A 12,197-nucleotide genomic window follows, 5' to 3' on the forward strand; every position below is an offset into this window, starting at 1 on the left:
CAAGAATTGTAATAAAAACATTTGCCTCATCTTTCTGTCTCCATTTGGACAACTCATTCAGTTTGCTCTGTAGTTCATTTTGTAGTGTTTTGAGTGCTAAGGTTTAAGTCCAGGGAAGCATGATTCTACAAAACAGGGGAAAGCAATGTAGAATCAAGGTAAATCTATGTGGTAACAGTGCACTTTTCTCTTACGTTTGCTTTTAAAAAACACTATTGGATGGGTTTAGCTTATTGGTCCGCTTGTTCAGCAGTACGACAAGCCCCACCTGTACAAGAAGCATGTGTAACTGAAACATGTAATGAAATGTATGACATCTTTAAAAGTATATCGTCTAGTAGTGGATTTGTCATTTGAAATATGCAAAGAAACATGCCAGATGCAAAGTATATTACATTTCGCAGAAATGTGGGTCTGTGCTTGTATTTGTAGCCTTGGTTGTTATAGACTGAACATGCAATGTGTTGTTTAAACTTCCCCACCATGACAATGCCATTTTTGTGTCGTTCTGATAAAAACAGCCTTTACGTTACATCATAAATAAAAGACTCTTACTACTAGTAACAAAGTGCTCATATTGTAATACAACTCACAATAACAATTTGTTAAAAAAAAATTTCATAAAAAATGGCATATCTCTAATCATATCAGTCTCACCAAAACAAGTTGTTGTTTTACAGTAGTGGTACAATCTAATATTAAGTTTTCTATAAAAACTAGTAGTGAAATAAAAGGTCCTGATGTGGTACACGAAGAGTGTTTAGTTGTGCAAACTGAATTGTATTTGCCTTATGCATACTGTATTTCCACTGTTGCACTACTAAATTCCTCTACTGTTTGTATACAGGCTTGACAGTTTTGAATCAAAGATTTAATTTTAAGTCAAACCCCAACTATACCCATCAATCTAGACAGTTGTTATTGGACGTCTCTGGCTCTCTCTGAACAGAGTGTGATTTATTGTCAGTAAGTTGTCACATGATTGGTCTGTTTATTCAGCTCTTCAGCTTTTGTCACAAAGGGAGAGAGAGAGAGAGAGAAAAGAGAGAGTGTGTGTATTGAATCGTATCAATTATGCTAGAATATTGCGGTGGCAGACACTTTCATATCATTGCTTATGTTTGTAAAAGTCTAGAAATATTTTAAGCATGCTTTTGACGTGCAGGCTAGATAAGGAAATTTATAGTTATTTCTACAGTGAAATATTTGTTATAGTGATTCTACATCATTGCACAACTGGTTCACATACTTTCTGTGTACTCTTGTCATTTTTATTTTCAACTTGTGTGTAGAGAGAGATAAAAAATAGCATACACAATCATGTTTGAGATTTTTTAAATAATTTGAAAAGTCTCTTTCCTTTATACGCAAAAAAACATGTATATAATCAATATTGTGATATTATTTCAGTTTTAATGAGCTTTTTCTATTTTATTGTTTTAAAATGTTATTAATCGACATGATAGCAAAGCTGAATATTCTGCATCATTACTTCAGTCTTCATTGTTACCTGATACTACAATCATACTACAAAAGAACTTTTTTTAGTCTGGGTTTTATGGAACAATGTGAAAATATGTACCGTCTCTATTGATCAATCAATTCGTACATTTGTGTAAAAACCCATTAGTCATTAGTATAATAATATAGTAGCCATTTCTGTGGAGAAATCCCCTTGAATCTGTAATGACCAAGAAGATTAAGATACACAGTGTGATGTATCATGTGAGTGACCGATTGTTTCTTACAGACGGCTGATGAAACCAAAACTCCCCCTAACCGCAGTGGAGCTTGCCATATCGGCAGCCAAGCAAATGAGAAAGACAAGCCTCCTACATATCAGGTTTGTGCATTTACACTCAGAAGTTTAGCTTGTGTCTTGGAAAGTTATTGTAGGAAACAATAATATTCAAATGATATCCAACTACACTTCCCTGTGTATGTATGTTCTCTATGTTCAGTATACCAGACCGGCTTCAGATGTGAACATGCTTGGAGAGATGATGTTTGGCTCTGTTTCCATGAGCTACAAAGGTTCAACTCTTAAAATTCACCACATTCGGTGAGCATTTACAACAAGCACTATATATTATCCAGGAATTAGGACTTCCGGAATTTGTATGTGAAACATGGTGTTGTGTGACAGGTCTCCACCGCAACTGATGGTCAGTAAGGTTTTTTCCACCCGGTTCGGAAGCAGCAGCACCTCTGGAAGTACAAACACGTATGTCTCTTATTTCCTCTTACAATTTCATTTCTTTTGATCTGGCTGTATAAGGGAAGAACTGTTGTTATCACTCATTCTGTTTTTATATTTACTACTTAAAGGCTTCAAGACAGTTTTGAGTCGATGAGCCAAACTTTTCCTAGTCACACCAGCAGCAGCATAGGTAAGATATTTACAAACACTTCATCCTTCTTAGAAATGTTTTATACACTTTTTTCCAAAACCTAGTGAGCTACCGAGTGCCAACGTACACAGCAATTTTCCACATAATAGGTTGTTTACACTTTTCACAGAGAAAAAGATAGGTATCTTAATTATTCTGTTTTAAGGCAGAATTCAATGTACCATTCACAGGAAGACACTAGACCAAGTATACACTGATTAAAGCTCAATTAAAAAAATCCAAGATGACCAATGAGAGGAAATGTTGGGGACATTCTACCAGAAACATACATTTTTACTAATAAAAGATGTGAGGGCTTGACCTTTAAGCTTGTTGTCCTTAAAAAATCTTTTAAAAACAAGCATAAAATCATACAATTCAATGAGAGAACGCATCCTTGATCACTGTCAGCTTCCCCATCAAATTATGTCACATCCTTTGAGTCAAAGGTGTATTGCACGCATTTTGTGTTTAATGTAATGCAAATGTGACAGGACTGACTGAAACATGGGAACAATTGTAAAAATTGTTTGTATTTTATATATATATATATATATATATATATATATATATATATATATATATATATATATATATATATAGGATTTATTTGTAGAATTTATTTATAATTTCATGTTTTTAATCAATTGATGTGAATAACAACTCAAGCTTGTTATTTCTGAAATTTTCTTTTTCCTAAGCTGGTTGGGCGGTTTTAGCTGGTCGAGCAGCCTGAATTTAGAGGGGGTTTTGCCGTTTCCAGGATGATTTCAGACATTTCCAGCCTGGTCTTAGCTGGTCAGGCTGGAAAATGACCAGCTACAACCTGGTTTAGGCTGGAGATAGCTGGTTTAGGCTGGGCTCCCTGCCTCGCTAGCTGGTCAAGCTGATTTTAGCTGGTCATCTCTCACCAGCAAAGACCAGGTTGGAAATGGCTGGAAATGGCCAAAACCCCTCTTGTCGATCAGCTAAAACCAGCCAACCATCCTAGGCTGTTTTAAACTAGATTTTTCAGCGAAGAAATAACACATTTAAACATAACAAAACTATTAAAGTTGTAGGTTCAATTAGGTTGAGGACAAGGACAATGACAGGGTTTGAACTAAACGAATAAGATATTCCTTTAAAGAACAACTCAAATCAACCGTCAGTTCATTTTAGAAATTTTTTGGATGAAATACTTTTCACTCACTGTATTTATGTTTTTATTTCAGGGACAGATAATACACGTTTGTGGTAGATCCCAATCATTAATTATATTTCATTCAGTTCATAAAAGCATTGATAAAAAATAGTTCAAATTAATGACAATTTAACTCAGTGTTTGGTTGTGATGTGTATTTAGAGCATTAAAAAGTTAGTACAGCAATTTTCCAACATCAAACTTTTGTGTGGGGCTAGTAAAACAGTTTTTCCCACAGTTTTTTCCTCAGGAGAATTAAACAGTTAGCTTACTTACAAGCTAATATCAAACTCTAGTTGGAAGGAGTAAACTATCATAGTTTTCTCCACAGGGGAATTGAGTAGTTAGCTTAACAGCATGCTAACATCAAACTATACCTGAAAGGAGTAAAACATCATGGTTTTCTTCTCAAGGGAATTGAGTATTTAGCTTAACAACATGCTAACATCAAACTCTAAATATGGGCATCCTACAGAGGGGAGAGCTAAAGCTGTTTGTAGTGTTTGCTCACTGCAGTATTCTGATTGTTGGGATTTCTGGTCAGCATCACGGGTTATGTTTTCTACACAATTCACTGCTAAACATGATTGTAGGTTGAATTAATGTGAACAGATGGGACCAAAAAAAGCAAATACAACAACCTGAAAAAGTGGATGTGCACATTTCAATAGAATGGCAGCTCACTAGGTTTCACTAGGATTCCTAAATCTTTCTCTGAATTTCATCCAAGTGTTCTCCTTCTTAACATGGCCTTAAACTGCTCTTTCCAGGAGTACGCCATGTACCTAGCGCTCCTCTGCTCTCCCTGGTTCGGAGCGCATCTTTTTTTGCAGGTTTGTGTGGAATGCTGAAGCAGCGTGAGCATGTGTTCATCTCACATGCACTCATCCTTTAGCTATGTTTCATTTTCTACTGTGTGTTGTTCTCTCTGACTGATTAGCCCTCGATTGATTTTAGTCCTCTGACCTAATGCACTTCCTTTATCTCTGACCCTGTTTCACTACTGGTGTTAACGTTCTTGGGTATCACAACAGTCAAGGTAGAATGCAATTTACACCTGATAATAGAATGCAGCTATGGTGGCGTTTGAGAGATTGGATAGCAAATTAAATTGTAGATCATTTACATATGAAAAAAGGAGTAGTTCACTCAGAACTGAAAACTCTGTCATTTACTCACCCCACTCACCCTTCACTGTTGAACACACAAGAAGATAATTTGAAAAATGCTGGAAACCGGTAACCATTGACTTCCATGGCATTTCTTTTTCTTACTATGAAAGTCATTGATGTCTAAAATACTTCAAAATATCTTCTTTTGTGTTCAAAGTTTTGTAAACACTTGAGGGTGAGTAAATTATCATTTTGGGGTGAACTATCCCTTTGCATTGTCAATTGTCTGAAATTGATGTTAATTCCAAGAGTAAACAGGGTCATTTTGGGACAGCAGCTATGCTGTGGATGAGACTGCTGGATTAAGATTTTGCTGGTTAACTACACGCTTTTAGATGCGTTCACACTTTTTAGGGTGTTTGTTGTGTGTGCGCACGTGATTCTAACCTGCATGATCTTCTTTTTTTAAACGGGCTCAGGAACCTCAACCTCCAGCAAATCGGGCACCTTGTGTAGCAGTACGGATGCTATTTCTTCCATTCTTGCTGCACGATATGGTTTAATGATTCTCTTTTTCCAGCCCACAGCAATCCGGTGGACATGCCGAGCAGAGGACACAGTGAGGACGGAGACAGTGGCATAGCTCGCTCGGGTATGAGCACTTTAATAAAGGGCAAAGTCAGAATATGTTTAAAGTCATTTTAAAATTTGAAATAATGACAGAATTTCTGTGTGAAGCGTCCCTTTAATGCAGACTTTAAAAATGTAAGTAAATTGTTCTATTGAACAAACATTCCTAATTGAGATTGAGGTCAGTTCAATGTTTTTTTAATCGAAATTACAACAGCAAACATTCTAAGACTTAAGACTAAATAAAAATTTTAAAATAATTATTCTTTCTGTTTTTAACTTTGTGTTAATAAAATCATCTAGCCAAAACATATCACTTATTATTCAGATAGCTATACAGTAGGGCAGTATCTCAAAACAGTAAACTGATTATGTTGGCCATTTGTTATGAACAAATATTGTTTAATTTGGTTCTGGTCGATAGCAGATATTTAATTGTGCATGCTAATGTTCTCTGCTTTGTTTAATACATCATAATTTATAAACTTTTGTATAAAAAAAGCTTTTAATTCTACTATATATCTGTTATCTTCAATACCAGGAAATTAACTGTTTTGGCTTAATTAGTTGAACTTTTCACTAAAATGCTTTTGTATGTAAATAAATGAATACAAGTAAGCAGTGTTGCCAGATATAGCTGATGTTTTCCAGCCCCAAACACTCCCACCTCTCACTCACACACTGCACTTAATATTGTGTAGATTACACTACCTATTACAGTATATTTTAATTTTGAAATGAGGTATATAAGTTCATCCCATTTGGCTTTTTAAATTCTTATGAACATAATTAGGTGCTCCTTGTCAATCAAACAATGCTTCTATGTCTGTTATTGATGTCAATAAATGCCATTATTTACCCGCACAAATTTAAAACCGCTCAATCTGGCAACACTACAAGTAGATATATGTTTTATTTGATCTTACCGTAAAAGGATAGCTCACTCGAAAATGTAAATTCTGTTATCATTTACTTACCCTTCACTTGTTTTAAACCTTTGAGTGTCTTCTTTTCTATTCAACACAAAAGAAAATAGTCTGAAGAAAGCTGGAAACCTGTAACCATTACCTCCCACAGGATTTGTTTTTTTCCTACTATGGAAGTCAAAGGCTACAGGATTTCAGCTTTTTTCAAAATATCTTATTTTGGGTTTAACAAAAGAAAGAAACTCAAAAGTATTGGTAACTATTTGAGGGTGAGTTAACATTCGTTTTGAATGAACGATCTCTTTAAGACACTTTATTTATAGAAGTTTTTCTAAAAACCTAACACCCGATAGTGTACATGATGTATATATGTTAACAAAATTATCTCTGTGTTATTACATTATACTAACTAGAACATGCACCAAAACACTTGCAAACAATACAGCAATTATACAGCACCACCAAAAACAATAAAAAAAAGAAGAAAAAAAGAAATTAACAAAAAAAAAAAAAAGATTACAGAGACATTATTAACCTATACATCTAAGGAAGGGGCCCCATATTTTGTCATACATCTTCTGTTTGACAAATTTAGAGAAAGTAACCTTTTTAGCTTGAGAGCAGAAACCAAGTCAGCTAACCATTTAAAAAAAAAACTTGGAGTTGTTGTGGATTTCCACTCTACACAATCACTCTCTTGGCCGACACCATGCCAAACATAAGAGAGAGTTGTTGATGTTTAGGCCAATTTAGAGCCTGGTCTGAACATCCAAACAATGCTAATTCTAATTTCTAAATTCTAATTTTAATGTCCATTTCAAAAGCCTGGGAATGAAGTCCGAAGATACTTTTCCAAAAGTCAGATACTTCTCGACAGGACCTGAATATAAAGTTAAAGTCAGAATTATTAGCCCCCCCTTTGAATTAAAAAAATAAAATAATTTTTTTTTCCAAAATGATGTTTAACAAAGCAAGGAAATTTTCAGTATGTCTGATAATATTTTTTTGTTCTGGAGAAAGTCTTATTTGTTTTATTTAGGCTAGAATAAAAGCAGTTTTTAATTTATGTAAACCATTTTAAGGTCAAAATGATTAGCCCCTTTGAGCTAGATTTTTTATTTTTTTTTGATAGTCTATAGAACAAACCATCGTTATACAATAACTTGCCTAATTACTCTATCCTGCCTTGTTAACCTAATAACCTAGTTAAGGCTTTAAATGTCACATTAAGCTGTATAGAAGTGTCTTAAAAATATCTAGTCAAATATTAATTACTGTTATCATGGCAAAGATAAAATAAACCAGTTATTTGAAATGGGTTATTAAAACCATTATGTTTAAAAATGTGTTGAAAAAAAAATCTTCTCTGCGTTAAACAGAAATTGGGGAAAAAATAAACAGGGGGTTTAATAATTCAGGGGGGCTAATAATTCTGACTTCAAGTGTATGACCATAGGTTGCGACTGTGCCTTTGCATGTATCACACAAAGGAGAGATAGAAGGATACAGCTTATTAAGTTTGGCTTTAGTATAGTGTGACACAGATCAGTTTTAATAGAGTATTTGATTTTGGTGTCACATCTGTAGCCATGGTCATTACTGCTATTAATCAATGTAAACCACTCTATATTATATATTACAGCTATTGAAAAAAGAAAAAGAGAGGTATTATAATGTAAATATACAGTTAATCAAATTCCACTTCTCCATTGTGTAGCATCTCTGAGCAGTTTGCTGGCCACCCCGCAGCCTTCACCTGGCTCTTCCTTCAGCAGTGGCTGTGCCAGCAGCTACCAGCGCCGGTGGCTCCGCAGCCAGGCCACCAGTCTACAGCATGGCCCCATGCCCCGCTGGTGAGTTCAGTGATACACAAGAAACCAGTAAGAAATGGAGAAGCCAGATTAGATGTAGTTGTGTATGTCCGTTCATCAGGAACGCAGAGGAAATGTTCAACCTGTCTGACGAGAGCTGCAGCTCCAACCCTGCCATGATCCGGAGGAAGAAGATTGCCATCAGCATCATCATCAGCCTGCCGGAGCGAGAAGAGGAAAATCACAACTTTCAGGAGTTTTTCTTCTCCCACTTTCCTCTTTTCGAGTCTCACATGAACAAACTCAAGACTGCCATCGAGAGGGTGAGTGTGAAAGCGCAGGACAGTGATTTATTATAGCAGCCTTTGTAGGAGCAAGTGTTGTAGGGTTTCATCAGAATTCATAATCAGAATTTAAAATTTATTATTGATTTGTAAAGGTAGGTATAGGCAAAACGTGACAGAAAAAGGCAAAAAGTGTTGTGAACAGTCATTATGTTGTTATTTGCAGGCTGAAAAAAACAAGCAACTAGGCTGATATTAGACTGAGACACCATCTTTAGAATGACTTCTTTTAAAATGACTGAATTCGCCAGCAATGCAGCATTGTTGCTTTAAAACTGAAATGCCTTCAATATGTTCTGAATAAGATTTTGACTCACTAAAAATGCAAGTAGGTTTGCAAGCATCAGAACAGTGTGTCAAACTAACTGTCGTTTTGTGTTTTTTTTAACATACAATAGAATTTTCCTGATTATATTTTTAAATGTATACTTTTAATTACATTTATACTATGGTTTACTAAACACAAGCACTAATTACTTGGTATAACAATAGATTAAGAACCAAATAAATCTTGTCAGGTATAATTACAACAAGAAACACTTGACATCTTATTGAAATACTCTATTTAAGAATTACTGTGTCGCCTCAAAAGACAAATTAGATATATATTTTTATTTAAAATTGCTTTCTTACATATCACACTGTTCTTCAAACCGCAAGGCTTCACGCAGACCTTGGCATAAAATATATATATATATATATATATATATATATATATATATATATATATATTTGTAAGGTAAATATTATTAGCCCCATTCAAGTATTATTGTTTTCGATTAGCTACAAGAACAAACCTCTGATTTACAATGACTTGGCTAATTACCCTAGCTGACCTAGTTAACCAAATTAAACTTGTTAAAGTTGTGGTCCACTATGATATCATATTTTAGGCTTTAGTTTATGTGCGATGTAGTTGTGTGAACATAAATAACATCTCTGAATGTAATACGCTCAAAGTTCAATGCAAAGGGACACATCTGCTTTTACAGAGTTACCTTAGCAAAGTCTACAGCAAATTAAGTTTGGGCACTACAAAAAAAAAAAAAACATCCTGGTTAATGATGTCATAAACCCTTCAGGTAAAGCACACACACCCCACGCAGTGAAGGGGCGTGGCCAGAGGCACTGTAAAGTTATTACAGAAGTGCTTCCTGGTGATGTGTAGCTGATCTGCAAATCACAGCACATTATGTTAGCTGACCAATCAGAGCCTCTTGAGGGTGGGTCTTCAGAGGAACTAGGAAAAATGACAGACATTTTCATGTAAGCTGAGTAGCTGTACATAATCAAAATAAGATATATGAGCACACATTGCTTTGGCCCCCATAAACACAACCAAGCCCTAAAAACACTCTGGACCACCCCTTTAAGCATTTCAATTGCACTTTAGGCTGAATAGTATATTGCATAATAACTAGTAACATATTATGTACTGCCATTATGGACAAAAGAAATTAGCTATTAAAACTTATGTTTAAAAATGTTGTTGTATATTCTCTTCGTTAAATATAAAATTAAATTAAATTCCACACATATTCCTTAATGTCCAAACCTTGTGTGAATTTTTTCAGGCAATGATAGTGTGCAGAAGGATAGCAGAGTCCAGTCAGCGAGTGCAGGTCTATCTGTGCAGAGTGATGGAAGCTCTTGGAGAGTTCAGGTAAAAGACGAGCTGATATCATCACACTTCTTAAAGATTTGTTTTGTCTTCTTCATGTTTAGTGCAATTCAAGTTTATTTGTGTAGTGATTTTCACAATAACTATTGTTTGAAAGCAGCTTTACAAAACCACATTATTGCATTACAATCAACTTCGAAAAAGTTAAGATTATTGGTTACCATAACTTTATTAATTATTACTTTAAGTAATTAAAAAGAATCAGACTCAGAAAGAGCTTTATTGACAGGTAAGTTCACACATACAAGGAATTTGTTTTCATGACAGAGCTTCTACAGTGCAACAGAATTACAGAGACAGGACAAAAAATAAATAATAAATATATTTAAAAAATAGAAGTAAGTGACTGCAAATATACAACTGACAATTGTATGTACAGGTATATTACTTCATACAACGTTATATGTGCAGCTGTTATGTGCAAATTGCATGTAAAGTAAGTTGTTAAATAAGTGTATTTGTATATAAAAAGTAGTGATGTTTATTTCACAATTAGTATCATAAAGTGTTTATGAGATGGATTGCCTGAGGGAAGAAACTGTTTCTGTGTCGGGCTGTTCTGGTGAACAGTGCTCTGTAGCTTCGACCAGACGGTAAAAGTTCAAAGAAGCAGTATGCTGGGTGTGAGGGGTCTAGAGTGATCTTGGCAGCCCTTCTGCTCGCTCTGGATGAGTACAGTTCTTGGAGAGTAGGGAGGGTTGTACCAGGGTCGGACTCAGCAGTCCGAACTATTCGACGTAGTCTTCGGATGTCAGATTTGGTAGCTGAGCTAAACCATACAGTTATGGAAGTGCAGAGGATGGATTAAATTATGGAAGTGTCACTAGTAACTAATAGCGTTTAACAGTTAAAGTTGTTTTTTATAAACATAGTTAACCTGTTGTTATATAGTATATAGGTTATGTCTGTGTATTTGTAAGTGTATATGTGTAATAGGTGTATGTTCTGTCCTCAAAGTCTTCGATGGTTGGCATCATCTTTTCACAGGTCTTGATTTCGGTTGCACTTTCTATAAAGTAGCATTCGATAAACCTGAATAAACAGTATTCATACAGGTGTTGAAAATCCTTTAAAAATGTTTTAAAGGAATTTTAATCTGGTGTTTTCAAGGTTTGAAAAGTGCTTACATTTCAGAAAAAATTAAACTGCTTTAAAATGTAGTTGTTTTATATATATATATATATATATATATATATATATATATATATATATATATATATATATATATATATATATATATATATATATATATATATATTGTGCTTTTACATAAGTTTTACACCATTTTATAAGCAAACAATACAAAATTATTTTGATTAACATTTAAGATGAAACATGACACATTTAGATGACATTTACGAGAGTAAATGACAAAAATTCAATAGTTTCAATAGTTGTCTTGAGACAAGCATGCCTTTCCAATTTTCATTAGACTACTAGACTATAGAATACTATAACAAATAGCATCTGATATAATGTGATGAAGAAAATATATGTAATTTGCCACACTACTTAATACACTTCATTGTACATTTATTATTATTACATGTAAATATTATTGCTTTTTGTAAGACACTCTACTGTATAACTGCAAGCTAACTGCATATATATATTGACAACCCTTACACATCTCTTTAACTTTTCTGATTTTGACTAATGTAATGCACCCTTTTGTGTACGAAAAACCAGGAGTGTCGGTTAGAAATAAAATTAAGAAGTAAATGATCAATCTAATTATTGAAGCATTAATTTGTATATAAATAGATCACAATTCAAATGGACAAATAAATAGAGATATTTAGATGTGTTTATTTATATGGTGTTTTTAAATGTCATTTAATAAAGCAATAAAACAATGCATTAAAAAGTAACTTTCAAATGTAAAAATAAAAACAGTTTTATAAATGATTATTTAATTCATGTTTAAAATGCAGATTAATAAAACAATAAAAAGGTGTATTAATAAAACATCTATAATACATTTAAATAGCTTTTTAAAAAGGCATTTGGCAAATACTTTTTTTCTCTCTATTTGCCACTTGCTTTTCTTTTCCTTGCTTTGCTCCAGTTGAAAATAAACCCAGTTAAAAATGCAATTGGAAAGGCCACACATGGGAGCA

General features: G+C 34.0%; 1 protein-coding gene across 11 annotated transcripts in view; it reads left to right on the forward strand.

Moving 5' to 3' along the window:
• fnip2 (folliculin interacting protein 2) overlaps window positions 1-12,197 on the forward strand; it is a 39,298-nt gene that overhangs the window by 17,664 nt on the left and 9,437 nt on the right. For 5 of the 11 annotated variants that reach the window (XR_015475954.1, XR_015475955.1, XM_087236428.1 and 2 more), the window contains exons 3-10: window positions 1,751-1,843; window positions 1,962-2,062; window positions 2,147-2,224; window positions 2,329-2,390; window positions 5,266-5,337; window positions 7,959-8,094; window positions 8,174-8,375; window positions 9,971-10,059. Coding sequence is in view for 7 of the 11 variants with exons in the window: in XM_087236428.1 (XP_087092554.1) it covers window positions 1,751-1,843; window positions 1,962-2,062; window positions 2,147-2,224; window positions 2,329-2,390; window positions 5,266-5,337; window positions 7,959-8,094; window positions 8,174-8,375; window positions 9,971-10,059 (833 nt within the window). In the remaining 4 variants the exon portion in view is untranslated. 11 annotated transcript variants of the gene reach the window in all.

The sequence above is a fragment of the Danio rerio genome, chromosome 1 (genome assembly GCF_052040795.2).
Source record: "Danio rerio strain M-AB ecotype USA chromosome 1, GRCz13ab, whole genome shotgun sequence".
NCBI classification, from domain to species: Eukaryota; Metazoa; Chordata; class Actinopteri; order Cypriniformes; family Danionidae; genus Danio; species Danio rerio.